Genomic DNA, 23,522 nt, shown 5'->3' on the forward strand with positions numbered 1-23,522 from the left:
CAGTATGCATTTCAGAAACCAGCATACCCACAAATACATTTGAGCCATTGAGGACTTCTGATAAAGTAAGAACTGTGATGTCAAAGATATCCAAGAGACTGATGCAGAAAACACAACGAATCTAGACCTTTAAATAACGCTGAAATGGAAAGAAATCCTGTCTGTGGCAGTCACAGCCAGAGAGAACAAATCTTGATGCTGATTGGTTGTCCACCAGAAGGCTGCTACTTCAAATAGCATTCATTCTGATAAGAACCACCCACCATCGAGCCTGAATAATAAAATCCAAAGAGGCAGACTAGTGCCAGGAAAGTAAAAATGTGCACAGAGAGCCTCCTGTGGCACACTACCTCACTAATAAACGACCAATCTTAGAGAGATGGTGGGGGAAAGACAAGTTTCTCTAACATCACAACCAACACGGCCTCATCATGTCACCATCCAAGGCCTATTCATGACAAATTAAAAACTTCTTTATTGCACCCATAATGTGACTCATCACAGGAGCTGGGCAGTTACACTTTGACAATTCAGATGTAAATCCTGGGTTGCCCACGAGTATTCATGACCACGGCATATTTATCACCTAAAACAAAAGGACATGACTTCTTGGTGTTCGTATCAAAGACCAGTGATGGATGAGGCCACGCTAATCAAAAGACGGGCTAGAAAGAACACAGATGCTGCGCCTTGGATTAAGAAAGGACTGTTCCATTCAATACTGTCATTTCACGTAGTTTTAAATGTATCATTTAAATAGATACCTAAGGGTTTAAAATTCTGAGCTATACCTTGTTACAATAAAATGAACATGTTTTCTTCCACCCACAAATCATGGAAGCAAAAATTCTCCAAACCAAGAAAAGATCAAACTACCAGAGTAGAAGTTACACAGATGTAACCCATAGAAAGAGTTCAAGTACTGGCACTCTCTTTTCTCAATTACTCCCTTCAGTCCAGAAAATGAAGAGAAAAACAGTCTTACCTCAAACTTGTAAACACGGCACACTGTGGTCTAAAAATCAATGTTAGGAACCACACAGAGTAAGGATTCGAGACATTTTTTACTATATTTGTTTCTGACTATATTTGTTTCTTTGATTTTACATTTCCAGCGCTTTTCAATTCAAAAGGTATTTAGAAATAACTGTCTGTAGTTTACGGTTTAAAATCTTAAAGACTGTTAATTCTGGTGATTTTGCCATCCACCATCACTCTGGGTGCAGTGAGAACAAAAATTAAGCCTGGCCTTAGAGAAGAAAAGGGACCTGGGGCTGAGACTTGACAGCACTTCCTTCCATGGCGCGGATGGAGAGCTCTCACTGGGGTCAGCCACTAGAAACCCACGTGACAAGGCCCTGCTCATCTGAATGCCGTCCAGGAGGGGCACAAGCCTGGGTGACCCCCCCACGCGCGATCCAACGCCGGCTCTGCCTGAGCGCCGGGAAGGGGAAGCCGCCCCTGCCAGGTCACCTTGAAGGAGCCAGGCTGCGGGAGGAGCTGCGGGAGGAAAGCCGGCACCTCCTGCCCATCTCTGGGCCGCTTCCTCCGTACTCGCGAAGCTGGCTTGTGGACTGGCTTTCCACAGAGTACTGCAAGGCAAAACCAACCTTCTCCACCTCCCCACAGGCAACCATCTGAGGGGGGAGAACGGTGTCCTGCAGAAACACCTGGGTAGCCTTTTCTCTCGTGGTAGGACTTCTCTTCCTCACAGAACGGCAGGCACCTCACAAGCATGGGCCTGTTCACGTGTGTGCTCTCGTGTGGGGCATTTGTAATACACGACTCACTGGCTCTAGACACAGCTAGCAAGTAAGTGTCTAGATGTGTGGTTTACACACAAGTGAACGGCATCTGCCCACTTGACCGGGGTCTGCATCCCACTGGCCACCGAGACAACCACGTGCCCTACCTACGCTGCACGTGTCTTCAAGACACAAGGCGCTCACAAGGGGACGCAACTTGACGGCTTCGGGGGTTCTATCAAAAGGTGTTTATAGAATAACAAAAATCTTTCACCTTTTGGCCTTTTGATGAAAAATTTCACCGGATGTCTAATATATTTAATATTCAGTAGCATGTGAGAATAATTTTTATGCAACTCTGATAGTTAGAAAGATAGATAACTCAATTATTAGATCATCTATCAAAATATTCAGATGTGTAAGAGGCTACTAAAAAGATGGATGGCTGAGAAAGTCCACTGATTCTCTAGCCATCATATTCACGCATTCGGCCAGACAACATTTCTCGCTGCCTTCACAAGCAAGCTTCATTACCCATCACTCCACTGAAAAGAGTTTATTATGAGGCTGCCATTTTGGCAAGACTATTATTTAGATGATAAATGCCGAGGAGGAGAAAATATGTCTACTTTTTTTTTCTCTTAAGCAAAATATGAGCTTTTCTGACAGATAAAACAAACAGCATCTACATTTCTAATTAACTTAAATTTGGCAGATACAAATATAGGTCAGTTAAAGCTATGATGTTATCTTCAGTCTGAATTTTACCCTTAATTTGTAAAATGTAAATTAACTAATTAGAAGAAAAACAGCGTGATTAGTGACAAAATGCTTCAGCTGGGTCTTTGCTTCCTGACATTTATGATCAACTATAATGAATTATTGCTTGTGAAAATAATTGATAGATTCCCCCCCCCCCAACAATGAATTTATAAAAAAGCAGGCCAGGAACCCACAACTTTGTAGTGTAATTTCTGAGGAAAAGAGATAGCTACAAGGCTATATTATAAACAGTCGGGTTCATTTAGGTCCGGTCCTTAATGGATGAACTTGGGGGGAAAAAGCTATGGCTATCAAGCCACCAATCAGCCTCGTTAAACAGATTTGTTTCCTCTATCAGAAATCCAAACCCTGAGTTCCCTTCTACTGTAGCGACGTGGCTTGCTGCACGCCCCAGCAGCGCAGGGAACTGTGCTGGGTTACAGTGCTGGATGAAGAATGGACAGAAGAGGTGCAGTGGGAAAAGCCCGTGGTTGACAACTAAAGCTAATCCCTGTCGAAGCTCCGTGAAAGAAGTCTTCACCTACTCCTAAGCAGACAGAGTCTTGCCATGAAGAGTCCCTCACAGTGCAGACCGAAACGCCAACGGGAGAGCATCGGGAGAGGCGGAGGGGAGGGGACAGCTCCGCTCCCCACAGTGGATGTGTGTGACCTGGACTCGGGTGGGCAGAGTAGTGGGGCTGTTTGTTCCCGTGACTCACCGGATTGCGTGAGTGCCAGGAAGCTGGAGCCGGAGCCGCGTGACAGAGAAGAGCAGAAGGTACGCTGGCAGGAGTGCCCACCGCCCCAGGACAGAATCACACGGGTAATACGTGAAATGGAAGCGAGCGCAGGAAAACCCTTCAAACAAAACTCAACTGTGTCCAGGCCGCCAACAGGAGCTTCAACGATGACACAAAGCAGTCACGCCAGTTGGCTGGACCAAAGCTTCAGTCCTAATTTTACGTCTGCCCTAAAAGACTTACCTTGGACAATAGCACCTTACTTGCATTTAGCAGTACCCTCACATTTGGAGACAATTTGGCCAAAATACTAGGATCCTCCACTTCTCAGTAAACAACAAACATAAACTCGCTACACTTTGTAAAGTTGAGCCTAAAGGCTTGCACTATTTTGATACTGATTAGCTATGGAGATGCTAAGAGTATCTTTCTGAACACATGCTTCTCATCTTAAACAGTATTGGAGCAAAGAGAAGCTCAGGGACAGAGATCAGGCCCTGAGTTCAACTCCAGGACTGGCAGAAGGAAGGGAGGGAGGGAGGGAGGGAGAGAGGGAGGGAGGGTGGGAGGGAGGGAGGAAGGAAGGAAGGAAGGAAGGAAGGAAGGAAGGAAGGAAGGAAGGGAGAAATAGTAGTGGTAACCAAAGCCCCATTTTCATAGTATATAAATCTTAACATACCTGACAGCAAAGTCTCTTGGCAGAACTTTCGTGTCCATCTACCTCTTCAAAACATCTTAACACATGATAAATCTACAATGTAACTGTTTCAAAAGCTACCTAAAATCAACCTGCACATAGATTAATCATGCATTTTAGAAGCAATACTCAAACATTTGAATACCAACACATTGCTTTCTATCACAAGATAAAGAAAGATGATATATTATAGCACACAGGCCTCATTGGTTTAGTTTTCCCCTGGTAACTATTCAAGAGCTAAAGAAAGACTTCTCAAAAGAGGGAAGAATGGCAAGGAAATGTTTATCATCCCTGGAAATGCAAAGGAAATGCAAATTAAAACGACTCTGAGATTCCATCTCACCCCAATATTTTGAATTTTGAACAATAAATGCTGGTGGGGATGTGGAGAGAAAGGACCCCTACTGCACTGCTGGTAGGAATGTAAATGAGTACAACCACTTTGGAAAGCAGTCTGGAGGTTCCTCAAAAATCTAAACATAGACCTTCCCTACGACCCAGCCACATCACTCCTGGGCATCAACCCTGAGCATCATGGGCCGGGATATGATAAGGACACCTGTACATCCACGTTCACTGCCGCAGGGAAACAGCCCAGATGCCCTCCCCCCCAAAAAAGGTGGCATCTACATACAATGGAACTTTATACAGCCATTAGAAAGAATAAAATAATGTCACTTGCTGGGAAATGGATGCAACTAGAACAAATCATGTTAAATGAGATAAGCTAAGATCAGAGAGACAAACAGCCCATGTTCTCTTTCATATGTATAAGGTAGATCAAAAATGCACTTGGATAAAATGAATTGTACAGGATTCTAAATGCTCACACACAGTTAGACCAAAAAAGGGATACTGTTAAGAAGAGAAACAGAAAGACACAAGGCCTAAGTGCCTCTTTATATTTATATAAAATAATATGCATACTGAAACAAACTCCAAGATATGGAAACAAGAAACTTCTACCCCCTCCTTTTTTTTTTTTTTTTTTTTAGTTTTTGGTGATTCTGTCTTCTTTACCTTCTGTATGGTGTATTCAAGAGTATGCCCTTGGAAGGGTTGGGGGAAGGGTACAGAACTGGAGGGAAAAAAGGGTGAATAGTACGGCAGTAGAGCTCACTGAACACTGGAAGTGAACTATACAACTCCTGGGTGGAGATGGGAGGGAGGAACTGGGAGAGAGGGAGGGAGCAGAAGACTCTGTAGGAAAGGAAATGCACTCATTACCCGACTCATGTAATTCTAATCCCTCCCTACATCACCTCTGTAATAACAATAAGGTAATAAACTAATTAAAAAATAGAATTTGTCAGTTTGGAAAACTAAGAATTTCCAATCAGATATATTCATAGTTGTAGGTTACTTTATTTTTTTTTAGCTTGATGTTAACAGGAACAAAGGGGGACCTAGAGAAAACAAACACAGCATCATTTAGAGCCATTTAAATTCCTCACTACAATGAGGACGGCATTTCACGGGAGGCTCGAGCTATTTCTGAAGAAAGGAAAAGGCAAATAGAGAAATGCAGTGAGTGTCAGGGATCAGACCAAACTTGAGTCCCTTGTGGTGTGTGAAGGTCAGACCCGCTCGGCATTGTGCTTGGCGTCAAAATATGTCAACAAGCCATCACTCCGCAGGAAGAAGACTGGCCTTTCAGGGCCCAGCCCTGGGCTGAGGATGTGCGCTGGACTCGGGATGCATGAATGGCTTTCACGGCTGGCTGACAAACACAACTCCCAAGGCTTCTTTCCAGCAAGTGTCAAACGCTCGAGCTTCTTATATGCTGGCACAACATAAGAACACACGTGCCTTGTACTGGGAAGTGATGTGAACTACCCCCAACAGTGAGGCTCAATTCAATTACACTGAAGGCTTCTAATTAACTGTATGTGCTTAAGAGTCATAAATACTATTAGTTGTTTAATCCTTATTATGGATGTCAAATGATGGTTGTCATCTTTCCCTCTCTATAAGATGAAACATATTTCTCTGTTCTCTGTGAAAAAAAACAAAACAGGTCAACTGTTTCTGCCATAGATCATTCCTAAATCAACCCACCTGGGTTGTAACTCCTGAACTCTGGTCCTACTCACCAGTGCCTTTGGACAGGAGTACACACCCTGACTGAAGGGACTGTCAGTCTACACTGTTTTCTACTTCTAGCTCTTCAGTAACAATGCTACCTACCCACCCTCAACCACCAATACTACTTCGCTTCACACCCCTAAATACATCATTTCTACATTGGTAACACTGACCGCGCACCGTTGCTGCCATCTAGGCTAACGTGCTGCCAGCTCATTTCCATGACCACCACTGTCACCCGGAAGTCACCCACGGCTGACGTCAGTGCAGACGAAGGAAGAGCAGCAGTGCTCTCCTATCCTCAACTCCTCATTTCTGTCCCGATGCGCATCACCGTCACAAGTCACTAAATCAGGTCTGTCACTTCGGCACACAGCCTCTTCAGGCCTCCGCTTTCTCACATGAAAAGGCGTTCAAACGTTAGTATTTTAAAGGACTGCTGCATGCACTAAAGTGCTTGCCCCAGGCCTTCAACATAGGTGATACTCAGTGTTAGCTACTTTTGTGACTCACGCACAAGCTTTGTTTCCCTGTTAGACTAGATTACATTTCCTGAAGGCAGCATCAAGTTCCACTCCCGTTTGTATGCCCTGAGTGCTTAATTCACTATCTCTACAAAGAAGGAACTCCATAAACATATTTTGACCTTATCATTATCTATATACGTTGCCAATGATGGACCAGTTTGCTACGGTTTGCTGTGTTAGCAATTTTTAATGATGAAAATATTCATCTTATGTGAAGCCAATAATGAAAGGCAAGGACGACTGGAGAAATACCATAGTTCAATGCTGAGTTCAATACGGTTTTACACAGTAGCCTATTAGCCCACATACTCCCAGTGTGACGCACTCGTAAATTATCAGACCTTACGCCATCACAGATGACTATTGTAGCGACTCCAGTGGACCAGCTTTGAGTCCTTTTGAGTCCTTGCCACTGGATAAAGAGACTTTTCATGATCACTTGGACTATGATACTAAGGATACTAGAAGGCTCAAGTTCAAATGGGGATGTGGGAGTCTCTAACACAGCTCGGCTTCACGACAAGGGAAGGAGATGGCAGAACAGATTAGGAAGGAGAAACAGGGAAGGTTACAAGGCACCTGCTGGCAGAATCCAACAGAGCCAAGAGGAAATGGCAGTGCCGCGACTCACATGAGGAAGGAAGGGAAGGAAGAAAATGGAATGCACACAAATCGTGAGAGTAGACTGTGAGAATACAAGGGAAAGAGCAGAAAGAATGCAAACACAATTGGCTTGTAATTTTATATGAATATGGTAATGGCGAACATCCTGTTTAATTCTTAGTTGATTCTGGAACTCATATTCTCATAGGAAGCAGGCTTTAAACAGATTTCTTGTGTATGAGAAAAGCATGAAATGCAGGGATTCGATTTACGACTCAAATTCCTATTCCACACGTGTGGGAGGGAGGTGAGCATGAGCAGACCCACGACGGCCATGGGGCGTCCGCCCCCATAGCCCCAGGGATTCCTGAGTGACACTCAGCACCACAAGGTACTGAGAAATGAGCAAGATGCTGGGGCATGTGGGGCTGAGGGCAGACTGAGCCCTGTGACCACCAGGCTTTCTGCTTCCGCCCTGCAGTACTGCCAGGGAGTACGGGGCAGCTGGCCTGACCTGGTCTGTCCCCTGCTGCATCCTTTATGTCATTCCCCTGGACTCTGGGGACACTTACTCAGGAAGATAAGGGCCACCTGAACATACACCCTAGAACCACAACCAACGATCTAAGAAATCCAATGTAAGAATTCGGGTGTGATTGTTCTGAGTGCACACGTGCACACGAGAGCAAGAGAACACACAGCTCTTTCTGTCCAGCCACGCGGAGCGGCCATCTAAGCTCCAGGTGCTTTTGTTTATTAGTTATCCCTCCTTCCAGAACCACCTTATTCTTTGAGGCATCTATCCAAATACCTAAGACAACATTTCTGTTTTTGTTGAGTTTGGGATTGAAAGTCATCATTGAAAACCATGAGTGATGAGACAAAATATGAGTTGTTATTTATATTCCAGACACTGACAACAAATGGTACTTTGTTATGCGAAAACATTTTTATAAAAGTACCAACTACAAAGAGAACACTTCCTTGTTTCTCACTGAATATTTGGAGATTATGCTAGCTAATAACAGTGTCAAGTATTTGGGACGATGGGATGTCAGTTATCTTGCAACCAACTCCACTTGCAAAGATGGAAAAGTAAATTATTATATTTTACCTTTACAGAAGTCCTCTCCAGCGCATTTGCTAATTATTAGTCAATCTATCTTTTGCTGCCACTGCTACTTGTTAGTACGTGGCAGCCGTGCTTCCGAGGCTGCTGTAATTGAAGGTTTGCGAGAGCGTCTAGCTGAGGCTCATACTCCAACTTAAGACAGATGTGACCAGCCTTGTTTTTAACAAGACTGAAATAACTGAAAATCTGTGATTTGGCTAATTGCAGGCTTCCTGAAAGTATCTTAATACAGGAAAAACTTTGGCCACCCTCTGAAAAAATACCTTCCTCAAGCCTTCACTGTGTCTCAGCCCATTCTAAATGCATCTTCTCTCCAGTTATAACAGACTAGCAAGAGCAATCAGTAGACCAGCGAGTAAATAACTGATCTTTAAAAAATACTTAAGAGGTAAGAAATGGAGTGAAATCAATTCTTGTGGCAGAGGTATTGGCTTAGCATTGCTTATAGGAGAGGAGACTCTCTGGAGCCAAATGTCCAAAAACCTGATAGATGGAACTGAGCTCTTGGTCTTCTCAGGGGTGCATTAGTAGGATCAAGACCAGATTTCCTCTGGATCCATCTCCCCTCACATCCTACCAACAGACAAGAAATGGCTTTGGAGGGTACACAGTCGCTTCTGTAGCCATTCTCCCTTCCACCCATCAGTGAGGGGGCAGGACTCACGCCCAGGCTTTAGAGGGCTGCCCTGATACCACCTGGTCACGGCTTCCTCCAGGGAGGGAGGGAGGCCTCTGATGGACCAACAGAACGTCCCCAGCGGCCATCTGTCCCCCAGGCCTTTTGTAAGATACACGTCGCTTTGGGACCTCAGATTTTCATCTTGCTTTTGGCCATCATTTGCTTTTTGGGAGACAAATCTCCCCAGAATCAAGGTCAAGGAAACAGCAGATGACTATTTAAGCAAAATGGACAATAACGTGAGACTGACTGAGAACACCTACATATCAAAGGAGATGTGGAATGAACATTTAAGCTTCACATTTTGTTTGAAAGTTCTAGAAAGTCTGTATGGTTATTTTGAGCCCACAGTTCTACCCCAGGAAAGGCCTTGGTGCTCCATCTTGAAGGCAGGTACTATTTATCTATTTTTTAAAAAAAGTTTTCTGCAGGTAATTGGTTTCAACAGTAATTTTTAGGTAGGGCATTTCCTCCCATAACAATTTGGATCATTTAAAACCAAGGCAGACTTTCTCTTATCACAAAATATGCCACAAATGGATTATACCCACTTAGCTGGCATTCATTCAAAGAACAGGTTCAGGGTATGTAAGTCAATAGTAGTGTAAGTAAAAGATTATATTGGGAAAAAGTAGAATGAAACATAATCCTATTAAAACCCCACCCACAGGCAACTGCATTAAATTATCTACCATTCGGACCCCGCCCCCCCCCAGCCACGTCAGTAATCACAGGCTTATCTCACAGGTGATGAGATTACTTAATGTTGCTGAATGGTGACTGCAGTCACTCAACAGTTTTGTGTGTTAAAATGAAGATGTCATTCTGAAATTTTAAAAGTAAGCACTACTTCTTGCAATTCAAATTACACTTGGTCTTCAGAAAAGACCAGTACCAAGTAATGGAAGGAATTCTTAATGAATTAACAATTTATTCTACTGATTTTTAAAAAATTCTTTAATAACCTAAACTTAGGACAATTTAACTTTCTTGTCATTACCCTATACCATCAAAAATGATGCTTTCTTTACCATTTCAAGCTCATCATAAAATTGCTAAAAATCTAAAATTCAATTTGCCACGTTGCTGCTAATTTGAATAATGGCCAAATAGAGCGCAGGAAACGCTGAAGCAGCATTGATTTCTAAAACATTTTGCACTTTCCTCCTCCATCCCTGTAAAGTAAAGCTTGGATGCTACGCGCAATTACACAAGAAAATCAAGAAAGCCATTACATCCAGCATTTTGTCATGATCATTGTTACCATGGCAAAAAGTAGGCTTAGTTTAGCACAGCTGCTACAGGCCAGGTCTGCTGGCCCTTTATAAGGCTGAGTTACAACACAATGCCAAATTTCTAGCCTGCCACTGTTTTTGCCTTTTTCCCTAGGACAAGGTTCTGGTTCACAGAAGCGACTGTCTTCTAACAACCTTAGTGTTATTACTGCTATCTTGTTTGGGGATAGGAATGGAGGAACACAACTGATCTAGGAAGTTCATCCTATGATCCACCTCCTGTTTCCAGGGACAACAGGAGATCTACCAATGTTTCAACAACTGCACTGGGGACGGCACTGGTGAGACACTGGGAGTAGCACCGGGTGCGAGAGAGAGCGCGCTTGCAGGAGCAGCGTCTCCTCTCCTGAGGGTGGTATCTGTAAAATGGGATATAGGCACGGAAAGAGGGAGAGACTTGGTAAAACTGCCTTTCTTCATTGCTCAGATCGCCCTGGCACCAGGAATGGTGACAGGAAGCGGTAGGGAGGTGAAGGGTTTCACACCACTGTAAGGCATGTCCTTCTCATCTTTTACTTGGTCCGGATACTGTCCTCAGAGCACTGGGGGAGGGGGTGAATTACTTTCTACGGTTGAAGAGCAAACGTAAATTTCACACCAAAAAGTCCAGTATAGGCATCATAATGTGCACCAAACCTTGTTATGCATATTTAAAATGTTCCTAATATACTGTGAATAGGAAATAGAAGATAAACCAATTTGAATTTATGCAGAGATCTTTTTAGTTTAGAAAAAATGGAGGCACATTATAAAAGTAGAGATGTTTAAATTATCTGAAATGAATAGATTAATCAAGTCTCTATATTTACCAGGAAAAAAAAGCTACTGGCATTTTTTTACCCGCTAAACCCAGTCTTTTTTTGCTCATGAGATTTCAGCTCAGGATCGTTTATCTTCAGATGCACGCGGCGAAGCCTCACCTGTTCCAGTAGCTCCAGAACTGGTCATGCAGGTAGGCGTGGTGGCTGCATTCATCACCAAATGAGGCTTTACTTTCAATCCAGTGAACGATGTGTCCTTCTACAGCTAGGGGACAAAGCATTACTAATGGACGCCGGGGAAAGGGAAGACAGGAAATTCCCAGCTCCCCACAGGCCCCTACGCTTCACGCCGTGGAGGAGCCGCTCGCACAGGCGTCGGTAGGGATGCAATTAGGAAGCAACACGCGTGTGTGTTCATCACAGGAACCGCGAGCTCGCATCGCATCCTCCGACTCCCACCACACTCTCCCGGGCTCTCTGTCGTCCGAGAAACACAGTCTTGAGCTGACAAGGGACTGGGCCGAGCAGACCAAAGGGAACCTGGCTAGCCACAAGACTCCAGAGCAACGAGTCGAAAATGGCAACCCAAATGTCTTAGCAAGGTATTTTCACTGCTCAAATGTACGTAAAGGTTCTTGGGGCAGAGATTTCATCTAAGCCTATAATTTTCTGCTGTTTTTTAAGATAATTTATTCCAAGTATTTCACCCTTTAGTTACAATTTTATAAAGCTAATCAACTCTGATAACATTTGCTAGTATTAACACATTTTTTTTAAAGGAATGGAAAAAATACTGATTTTTCTCTATAAACAACTGAATACAAGAGGGTAAGGACTCACCAACTGGTACTTGTAAAATAAAGTCTGGTGTTTTGTCATAACCCTTTGCACGGAGCTGATCTTCATCTACGAGAAGAACAAACACCATTACTTACAACAGTATTCCATTAACAAGACAGCAACATAATTGCTTTTCTTTCTTAAATATGTGTAAAAATTACTAATGCAGTCATACATAGCTTTCTTATGCACGCAATGCTGTGTCAGAATAAATGAATTTTCCTCTCAAACCTGAAGCACAGTCACAAAAATGCTTTTTGTACCCTTTGCATTTTTTGTACTTATTATAAACATCATTATTCCAAGCTGTCATTAGCTATCTTTTTTTTGTAATTGAAAATACTCAAAATAAAGAAATACACTTACTGATTGAAAGGAAAGGATTTTGCCCCCATATTCTTACATTTCCATTGTTATCAGCCAACACTGACAATTTCTAGTAAGTCACAAGCAGAGGATTATACAATTATGAAATAAATGCTTTCACTAAAGCAATTAACAAAGTTTAGTTTCAATTAGTTAAACTATCGCTATATACAAGAAAAGGGCAGAACAATCACCATGAAGAACGAAGTCCTGTGGTATGCTACCGTTTCTGGCAGTTATTAGGGCTGTACAGCTAACAATATGAAATTCTGAAAAGCAAACCGTTTGAAAGATTTTTTTTTTCCCTCTAAGATTGTTCAATTTCTTGATCTTTTGTGAACATCAATGAATCCTTTGGGAGGAAAGGGAACACACATCAGAAAGCCTGACCAAGTTTCAAAACTTGCTTGACTAAAAAAGGAAAAAAGTCCTCCAACATTTTCTAAATGCTGTCCTTGACTCGTAACAGCGTTAAAGGAGTGGGGGTGGGGTGTCCATTAGACCGTTTGGAGTGACCTGGTCATTCAATTCCAGACATGGCTTTCTGTCTTCACCCAACCTCAACTAATGGCCCAGCCAAGTAGCGAGGAAGGCTGTGTGGTCCTCTAACACCCCTGGCTGTTGACACGGCCTTGCGTCCCATCCGCCTCCCTGCATCACCTCTGATTAGAATTAATGGCCCTTCCCTGCGTGGGGTAGCTTATTTCCAACCCATTTGTCAGCCCGAGACAGTGGTTACATGGCCAATGCTCAGAAACACTGCTTTAGAACCCTTCCGTAGTACATCCTGGAAAGTCAGCATTTTAAATGCGAACAACCTTTTAATAACAAGGTACTCATTTAATGTACACATTCGTGTTGAATCTTGCTAAAAATCGATATCCAGATATTGAAGGGTTAATGCCAGAATTTGGAACAACATTCCTTCTGATTTAAAAAATTTCAAGCTAACTGGTAAGATAATAAAATATGAATTATTTTAAAACAATGAGAATTTGGAAACCGGGCCCATGGGAGAATACGAACAGAATTCTACCTTCAACTGTATTCAGACCATAATGAGCATGTTTAGTGGAAAGGTTTTTATTAAAACCAACCCAGGCACCCTGAGTTGGTGTTTTAGAGGCGATGAGCAGATTTGAATGCTGAGTTGACATTAAAATGATGTATTAATATTTTATTAAAACTATCCTACTTTGTTCAGCCTTTGCAGATGCTTAAAAAATGATTATGCTTCTGACAGCAGCTCAAAACAAAATTTCAAAGGTCATCAAGCAATCCAAATGCACACAGTAAAATCCCTTTAAAAGCAGATGCACATTCGTATACATGGTACCCGAATGACAAATGCAACCGTTAGAACTGGAAGTGCGCGAGGTACTTAAGAGTGAAAATTTAAACACACGGTCCCCAAACCTGATCACAAAGCACCAAGTGAGTGAGGAAAAGTTTTCATCTTCTTGTGGAGAACCTCAAAGGATCCTAGAGTTTGTCTGTCTGTCTGCCTGTCGCACTCTTCTCACACATACACACCTGCCCTCTCTTTCCCTTCCACTCTGTCCGCCTGAAGCTGGTTCCCACTGCAGCTGCAGCCAAAGGACAGCATGAAGGAGAACCTGTGAGCAGCTGGCCTCGCTCACCTGTTCTGGGACCAGGCAATGTCCCCTCCGCTGAGCATCCCGTTAGGGGAGGAGTATTAAAGGCCAGCCCCACCTACCTGGCCCTCGACAAGTGCTTTACCAGGAGTAGTTGGGGTGGCCTGTCACGTTTACAGTTCCGGGATCCTGGCTGTGCTCATCAGCCGGTCCGCCCGCAGCCGCCCCCTTGGCGCCTGCTACTGCTGGGCTTGTGTCTTTCTCATCCTCACCCCAGTGCGGGGGGGGGGGGGTCTGAGGTCAGGCAACTTCTCTCTTTATTTTCAATGTTCTGTCCGTTGCTCCACCCTCCCCTCCAGCGTGTGCTCCACACATATTTAGCACTCAAACAGGACAACTGAGTAAAAATCAACTCTATTTTAAAGAGTATTTGTTTCCTGCAAAGCCTACCTAGGCTGACGATAATTTTCCCGCCTGACTTAACTCCCAAATTCAAGGTTTTGCCTTGCCGTTCCTGCCATTATTTCTCTATCTTTGGTCTCCCTTGGACAGTGACACTGTGTGTTGCTGTTCTTACTGGGTGGCAGAATTCTTGGCGCTCCCCTTCCCTCTGTGGCTAGGGTGCTTGCAATACATTTCCCTTCTTGGGCAGTTTCATCTTTCATGCAAGTTCTTATGGTATGTCAAACACATTTGAGCAAAGTAATTTACTTATGAGTCTTTGATTTCCCAAGCAGGACCCAGGTGTTTAAATGATCTATTTCTATCCAAGAAAAAAATACTTTAGAAGAAAGTAGGAACATTAACATCCCCCCCAAAATCAACCTCCATATCCCAAACACCTATTCATTTTTCAACTGTATAAAAGATAAAACAAGTCTTTATTTTTAAGTTGGCAGGCCTGTCTTTGCTTTTTGCTTTTTGTTGTTTTTTGTGCCAATCCTGAGACTTGCACTCAGGGCCTATGTGCTGAACTTTTTTGCTCAAGGCTACCATGCTACTACTTGAGCCACAGCCCCAATTTGGGCTTTTAGATGGTTAAGTGGAGATAAGAGCCTTACAGACTTTCCTGCTGGGGCTGGCTCTGAACTACAATCCTTACATCTCAGCCTCCTGAATAACTAGGATTACATGCTGAGGCATTGGTGCCCAGCTTTGAAGGTAGTTTTAGAATTATACATGCATAAGGAACACTGTGAACATTTAATTTCTCTAGCCTTTGAAATACCCTCTCCTCCAAATACCTAAAATATCCAAAGCAATTAAGTACTAATTCCACAATTTCTTTTTTTTTTTTTAATAAAGGGGTGGTTTTGAGTCAGAGAAAAAACACACATCTGAAACTAGTTAACATATATTTAAGAATCACAGGGCGTATGAAGACTACTAAGAAAAGCTTTCTTTTTGTTGTGTTCTGCTTTATTTAAATATTTAAATTTAAGAAATACGACTATTTCCAAAGAATCTATGCAAAATCCCAGGTCACAGCTTTTGAAAAATGAAGTTAAGTCTGATGCGTCTTTCATCTATGAATCTGTCAAGTTTCCTGAAATAGATTAAATAAAATACACGGTGTGTATGATTTAAAAATTCCCTTTCAGTACCTTGTGTATCTTTACTAACTTGAGGGGCAGCAACAGCTTATTTTTGAGGCCCAATTAAAACTAGCGTATCTTTTCTACACTAGCATTTTGCTTGCATTGTACTCCCCCCACCCCCACCCAAACGTGGCCTTATTCAGTACTTGGAACTATGGACCTTTTTCCTTATCTCCTTAGGTTCTTCAGGGTAAGTTTTACTGTGTTTTCCACGTAGGAAATCAGGGTGCGAGGACGCCAAGAGGTACCGCTTGTGCCGAGGTACAAGGGTGGGGCAGAGGCTTTCTGCACAGAGACAAGGGCGCACATACACGAAACCTGCACAGAACCCCAAATTTCATTACAGCCATTAATTCCAACCTCTCTCCCAAAAGCCTCTTATCAAAGCCACTAATAAGGACCGCAACTGACTGCTCTGACCTCGTCCTCTGCTCGTGTCTTTAGGGGACAATACCAGGGAAAATTGAAGCGCTCTAAAGACAGGAAACAAATGGAGGTCAAGAAGCCGGAGCAGAGTAGAAAGACGCTAGGTAGCTGCTCCCTGCTGCTGGTGGCTGCAGACGGGCGACGGGGGCATCAAAAAGGTGAAAATCCTCTGTACTTCAAACCAATCGTTCTAAGTCCTTTAGGTTTAATGCACCAAATAAAAGGACACATACACATCACAGAGTGAGGAGATTCAAAACAAGACAGGCTACTGGGAGGGTGCGAGCTGCGATTCAAGGCCTGGGGCCAAGTTCTTCTAAAAACAAACCCAAAAACTCAAGTGCATCAGACAGTCATTAGAGCCTTTTCTGAGTCCAAAACGCAGAGGAGTGTTGCCCTGGATGCGAGCTCCACACAACTGTGGTCACTCACGACAGATCCTTCGTGGGGCAGCCTGTGTCCATGTGGAGAGGTATGGTAGCACCGGCATAACACAAAACAGGTGCGTGTGTGCATGTCAGTTACACAGAAGCAGACGACACGAAACAGGTGCCTGTGTGCACGCCACAGTCACACAGAAGCAGGTGCCTGTGTGCACGCCACAGTCACACAGAAGCAGGTGCCTGTGTGCACGCCACAGTCACACAGAAGCAGGTGCCTGTGTGCACGCCACAGTCACACAGAAGCAGGTGCCTGTGTGCACGCCACAGTCACACAGAAGCAGGTGCCTGTGTGCACGCCACAGTCACACAGAAGCAGGTGCCTGTGTGCACGCCACAGTCACACAGAAGCAGGTGCCTGTGTGCACGCCAGTCACACAGAAGCAGGTGCATGTGTGCACGCCACAGTCACACAGAAGCAGGTGCCTGTGTGCACGCCACAGTCACACAGAAGCAGGGAGCCCGGCCAGCTGCTGTAGCCCACTGTGCATTCTGATCATGTGGAGCGAGCAAGACCAGGTTGCTCTGTGAGGACCGTGAGTTCCCATTCTGCTGCCATGCTTAGCGCCGCCGCCCTGGCCTCCCTCGCACTGGGGCTGCAGTGGGTGTGACGTGAGCACACCCACACCCCTGGGAGTTGGCTGATCACGGCCCTTTCCTTGGTTGGATACCAGACAAGATCTCAACACAGCCAAAGGAGGCCGGAATTTCCCCGGGATTTCTAACTACATGGAATTACCAGCCCCGCTACTCCAGTGAAACCAGCACAGAAAGGAGTATGTCCAGTGAGATGGAAAGACTCTGTGGCCCTGTTTTGTTTCTGGACTACAGAGCTCACACAAGGAAACGTCTCTTGTTCCATCTTTCCAGATGCGTATCCACATCTATCAGTTCCCAATTACTCTGTGTGTGTGAGAGAGAGAGGGTGGGGGAGGGAGAGAAGAAGGGAGAGGGAGCAACTGTGGTCTGCCACTTACAACCAAAGAAGCTGCAAAACATCACTGGTAAGGAGGAGCGTGGCCGTGAAAGGCACGAAGGGCCTAAGCTGGCCAGGGAGAGCCATGTGGCCAGCAGCAGGCAGACTACAAGAAACACCCAGGTGGCACACTGGTGACGATCCAGAGACGTCTCATCTTTTGGAAGCACCAAGAGTCTGGCGCTCTGCCCTGCGTCCAGGGAAGAACGTGCCCAAGTCTACTTGATGAGGGGGATGAGCTGTGGCCTCCCAGAGAGCCCCCGCTCTCCACACCCTGCCTGCTACTAGGGTCCAGTTTCTTCTTTTTAACCTTCAGACAGACAGGCAGGCAGATGGCTGGCTCCGGGGGAGACACCCAGAGATCTCTGGCCCCACACTTGCACGGGCACACTCCACTTCTTGTCTCTCTACTAACATCAGCACGTAAACAATCTCAGCATCCGCCGTCCACCTGCTCTGTCCCTACGCACCTCAAGTGGTCCTCGCCGCCCAGCCCGGTGGTCTTGCTATAGGTGGGGATAAAGAAGCAGGAGCCCAGGGAACCCTGCAGCGAAGACCCTCGTTTCTCACAGCAAGTGGGGGACACCCTTCACGAAGCCGGCCTGCTGTACAAAGCACTCCCTCCTGGAGTCCAAGAGAGCAACACAGGAATGTTAGAGGAGCACTGGTGGAAAACGTGCGCAAGAGCTGGGGCTGGGGTGGAGAGACCGCCTCTCAGGTGTCACTCACAATGATTGTTAGCGTCTCCTAACAGGAAAACGCTCGCTGCAGAGAATTCCTCCAGAGCCATCCTTATGAAGCCAAACTTAACAAGAACCTGCAGCAGACAGTGGCTGTGGAAGTCACTAATGAAGGGCGGGCAGGGGGGCGCCCTGTCTTCGCTCTGGTACAAGCTCTTTCATGTTTTTCCCCGAAGGTGAAAGCAGTCTTGCTGTCTGGTCACTGCCTCTGGGGTCCTGCCTCACCTTTTCTGTCTGCAGCTCTCAAAACTCCCACAAAACCCAAGTGAGGAAGAAAAAAAGAGGAGCTAAGCAGAGGGTACAATTGAGCACTTGAGAGATACAAAGGGAAAGAAATAGTTCAGTGGCAGACACAGGGTTGCTGCACAGAGGGTCCCGGCTGAAGCTCGGGCAGGGACAGCTCCTCGTAGCCCACGTGCTGCCCAATAAAGGTGGCCGCTAAAGCCATCATCCTCGGAAAGAAGGACTCCTTAACTTTCCCCGGAACTCTTCACGTGTGAGTTGAAAGTTCAAAGACATCCTCCAGTCTTTCATGGTGTCTGCCCACCGCAAGCGCTGTAAAGGTTGTGAGTGGAAAGGAGCCATCCCCCAAGTGCACACTGGCAAAGGCCCCGGGGGAGGGGCGCAAAGGACAAGACCCCCAGGTCCCCACCGCTTCCGTGCAAACAGCTGACTTGCGCCAGGGAGAGCCCCTCGTCTGTGAAGCACAGCTACTGGTTCTGAACGAGGTGTGCACGGACGGAGTCAAAGCACGATCCCAGCCTACCATTTCCACCAGGACGGTGATCAAAGTGAGCTCCTGCTAAGAGACACAGATCCAAACTCGCATATAGAGAGGATCTGCCAACAGCACACAGGACAGCGGGCATCCGGGGCACACGATGCTTGTATTTGTTTTGATGGCACTGGAAACAGACCATACCAGGCAGGTACTCTAGCACCTGAGCCCACATGCTTTCACAGGGCTGAAGGGAAGTCCAACGTGTGTACATGCGAGCACTCGGCTGAAAGTGCCCTGGCACAGTAACTAACTGATCACGGTGAGAAGCTAGCGAATCATTTGAAGAGCTATTTCCAAGGTAAAAGAGCTATTCCTCCCTAACCCTTTTTCATGCGAGGCTTTGAATTTCCATGTTTTAACAGTAATGTTAGTTTAGTACTACATGAAAACGCTTAATAAGCTGAGAATAAACTAACAGCTTTTTGTATGCGGATGAGGAAATTACTTCAAGACAGGACTGAGGCTGTACGAAGTTGACTAAACTTCTTAGAACTCACTTTATTTTAAAGGTCGGTTAATATAATTTGGGGTATGGATCCACAACATAATCATGTCTCCATCCCAGAGTGCCTGTTGCTTTCCATCTCACATCTGCTGAGTGGCATCTGAGTAGAAAGAGCTCTAACCACACCGCCACGCTGTCCCGCTGAGACCTGGAACCGAGGGTAGGCCACACTTACGCCTCCCGCTATCGCTTTCACGGAGGCTTCTAGTGCTTGTGACAGAGGCAGCCAAGTTGGTCTGGAGAGCCTGACAGCCACACAGAGGCAGACGGTGCCAGGAAACGGCCCGCAGGCAGCTCGGAGAACACTCACGTGCCCATCCTGGCCACTAGTGGAGAGCCTGGTGTGCACAGGCATGGAATAACACTATCAGAAGAGTCCATTCCTGAAACCCGTCTTACGGCACCCATCCAGCACCCCTCACAACTACTTGTGAGCCACTGCCCATTTTTAAAAATCAAGTTGTCTCCTTGCCTCACGCTTTTCCATAGGCTAAGCAGTTGCTCTTACAGAAACAACTTTTTGCTTCCAGACGCTTAAATTCAGCTCAGTAATTGGGGAAGACTCTATTAATGCATCACCTTTTCTACCCCTAGTACAGACTGTGGCATATGAGTTCCAAAGCGCCCTATCCAATTTACCAGTTTGTCAATAAAAACACAGAACACAGGACTTGAGATAGATGACTACAGTACCACACTCAACATACTCCTTTTCCCAGCCTGGCATGAGACCATACGTGGAACTTTCCTCAGTCAATCTGTTGTCCATTTTGGAACAGAACCACGTTTTTCCTTTCTTTGTGCTAGGATTACACTATGCAGCCCCTCGGTATGTGAATTCATCTGTATAATAACACCACAGCTTGTGAGGCACCTCTGCAAAAGACAAGTTGGAGAGCAGAGGACAGCGGCGTGCTGGTTGCAGGGCGCGGACGGCGTTCATGGGCGAGGACCCGTGTGCTTTGAGCTCTCGTTTGTAATGCTTAAGACACGTTGAAAGAAGTAATAATCATGACTGCACGTGGGCACACAAGACACATGCAAAAACACAGTATTTTCAAAAATTAGATCTACAATGTCAGTTAATGTTTGGCATACAAATAATAGTAAATTTATTTTGTCTTCAAGAAAAGGACTCCTGCACACAAGAGTAGCATACTTGACATGAATTTTTCTAGCCACTCTTTCTCAAATAATAGAAAGCATTTTATAGGCAATATTTCTTTGTTTCTTTCTCTCATAAGGCCTAGATTATGGCTAATATCTCATGACACCAAAAGTAATACTGCAACAGATATTAAAGCATTCTTTCAGCCACTTATTCCATAAAATATTAATTGCGAGCCCATGCATGTATTCTGTGTGCAGGGACTAGGTCCCGCGGTTCCCGCTCAGTTCTAAATCAATGAGAGCACACTCCAAGCGTCAATCAGCATCGTTCTCTCTTCCCTCAGTACATAATGACTGCAGGTGGAAGGGTTGAAAACACACCCCAAGCGCTCGAGCTCCTCCAGGAAGCAAGGCGAGCCCCACTTACCTAGGAAGGCCAGGTTTCTCTCCAGAAGCAAATCTCGCAGCAGGACTTCGTGCTCATGACCGATGGCACTGGGGGGTTTCATTAAGGAAGGAACCACAGGCAGAAATGCACTCTCAGGATATGCTAATATCAGGGCTCTACGTCAAATCCTGACAAGTACAACCGTTTCCCCTTCAGCCTACATCTTGTAGCAATGGAACTTCTGCATTCACCAAACCCTCGTCTAACTGAAACAGTGGATTTTTTTCTTTTAAAAATTGTATTGTTGGGGCTGGGAATATGGCCTAGTGGTAGAGTGCTTGCTGCGTATACATGAAGCCCTGGGTTCAATTCCTCATCACCACATATATAGAAAATGGCCAGAAGTGGCGCTGTGGCTCAAGTGGTAGCGTGCCAGCCTTGAGCAAAAAGAAGCCAGGGACAGTGCTCAGGCCCTGAGTTCAAGCCCCAGGACTGGGGGAAAAAAAAATTGTATAGTTACTATCAAGGTGATATACAGAGGGGTTACAGTTACATAAGTCAGGTAAGGAGCACATTTCTTTTTGGACAGTGTCACCCCTTCCTTCCCTCTCTCCCAGCTTTTCCCTCCCATCTCCACCCACAAGTTATATAGTTCACTTTCAACCTAGTGCCTAGAGAGTACCACTGCTGCCTTTGTTCACCCTTTGGCCCTCCATTTCTTTCGGTAGTTCGTCATAGGGCTTGAACTCAGGGCCTGTGTGTGGTCCCTGAGCTATTATTGCTTAAGGCTAGCGCTCTACCACTTTGAGCCACAGCGCCACTTCCCATTTTCTGGTGGTTAAATGAAGATAAGAGTCTCATGGACCTTCCTGCTTGGGCTGGCTTTGAACCTAGATCCTCAGATTTCAGCTTCCTATGCAGCTAGGATTACAGGCATAAGCCACTGGTGCCTGGCTTATCCCTCCACTTCTGTGTTCCTCCTTACCTTCCCAAAGGTAGATAAACAAACACAAGACAAAAAGAAAACAAAAACAACAACAAAGAAAAAAACATCTTCTATTTCTTGGAGTTCATCTCACTATGTATTACTTGATATGATCACAGGCACATAGGCAGTGTGCCTGTGTGCTCCTCCCCTGGGAGGGTCCTCCTTGGGTCTCACTGGGTGTGAGCGTCTAGAGACCTGTGCACGTGCCAGGGCATTTTACAGGTAGCGTTCACATATGAGAGATAAATGCAATCATTGGTTCTCTGAGCTAGCTCACCTCACTTAGCATGATTTCAGGTTCATAATTTCTCTGCAAATGACATAATATTCTTCTTTCTAATGGCTGTGTAGAGGTAACACATTTTTTTGGATCCACTCATCTATCTATCCTAGGGCATCTGGTCGGTTTCCATAACTTGGCTATTGTGAATAGTGCAGCAATAAACAAGGGTGTTCAAGTATCTTTAGAGTATCCTGGCTGTGATGTTCTGGTAGATGCCCAGGAGTGGTCTGGCTGGGTCACAGGGAAGATTAATGTTCAGTGTTTTGAGAAACCTCTGGCCTGCTGGCTGGAGTGGTTGCATTAGTTTGCATTCCCACCAAATGGACTTTTTTCATTGATGTATTTTGACCAACGAAGATTTGTAAAAGGTTCTGATTTTAACTTTTTATATAAAATAGGGAGGGGTCATTTTAAACATCTATTAATGTACATTAAAAAAATCCCCCCACCCAATTTAGAACACATTAAGTACCAGCCCTGACATAAAAGTTGGGTCAACCTGCAAGTTCACACCGCACTGACAGTGAGCCCACGTGAAGCACCGCGGTGTCACTCCCCACGCCCGGATGTGACCCGCCCTGACCTGAGAATCCGATCAGCTGACTGGTGGATCACCGATGTAAGCGGGAGTAGACGAATCCGCAGAGACCTGGGTGCCGAGTGGGTGCAGAGGCTGTTCCAAGACTCTTCCCTGCATGTGGGCATGTGCACACCTAGTCCATGCGCACAGGAAGATGTCCACAAGAGCATCAAGAGTGGCTCAGTGCTTCCCACATGCCCAGTACCACATCACATGGCCTACGTTTGGCGCTTCATCCTCATCGGTGTCTAAGCCTTAATGTGGAGACCAGGCAACTGAGACTTAGAGAAAAACCAGCAGGAGGCCCGATATGGGCGAGGTGAAGCCACACCCAGGGTTGGGGGTATGGCTGTGTGGTAGAGCACCTGCCGACAATGACAGGCTCTGGGCTAGAAACTCAGCACTGGAGGGGGGGGGCGGGGAGTACAGAGAAGGAAGCCTCTAGAAAATGTGTTCATGATTTCCACATTGCATTTCAAAAACAAACAAACAACAACAAAACCAAGCTGGGCACTTGGGGCTCATGCCTGTAATCCTAGCTACGTGAGGATCTGAGGATTAGGATTTGAAGCCAGCCTGGCCAAAAATATCCATGACATTCTTATCTTCACTTACCTGTCCAAGAGCTGTGAGTAGAGCTGTACCCTGAGAGAGTGTGGCAGCCTGCGGCGCGGGAGCGAAGGGACCGTGCCCGGGCTCTGGGTTCACGCCTCAGGACCCTCACAAGCAACACCGCGTTATAGTGACACTGACAACTCATCTTCTCTGCTACCTGGAGGACCGGGGAACACACGGTCTGAGGCGTCTTGTTGCTTCTTCCTCACAGCGGTGTTCTAGGTGGGCACCCCCGGCTGCACTGTCAGAGAAGCGGGGGGGC

At 45.5% G+C, this 23,522-nt stretch overlaps 1 protein-coding gene across 5 annotated transcripts in view; it reads right to left on the reverse strand.

Moving 5' to 3' along the window:
• The window catches only part of Cdin1 (CDAN1 interacting nuclease 1), a 210,017-nt gene that overhangs the window by 115,778 nt on the left and 70,717 nt on the right, over nucleotides 1-23,522 (reverse strand). For 4 of the 5 annotated variants that reach the window (XM_048331947.1, XM_048331945.1, XM_048331950.1 and 1 more), the window contains 3 exons: nucleotides 20,834-20,901; nucleotides 11,870-11,935; nucleotides 11,189-11,294 (listed from right to left, as the gene is read on the reverse strand). In XM_048331947.1, the coding sequence (XP_048187904.1) occupies nucleotides 11,189-11,294; nucleotides 11,870-11,935; nucleotides 20,834-20,901 (240 nt within the window). The remainder of the gene's footprint in view (nucleotides 1-11,188; nucleotides 11,295-11,869; nucleotides 11,936-20,833; nucleotides 20,902-23,522) is intronic. The other variant, XM_048331949.1, reaches the window with a different exon arrangement.

Source organism: Perognathus longimembris, chromosome 23, assembly GCF_023159225.1.
Source record: "Perognathus longimembris pacificus isolate PPM17 chromosome 23, ASM2315922v1, whole genome shotgun sequence".
In the NCBI taxonomy this organism is placed as follows: domain Eukaryota; kingdom Metazoa; phylum Chordata; class Mammalia; order Rodentia; family Heteromyidae; genus Perognathus; species Perognathus longimembris.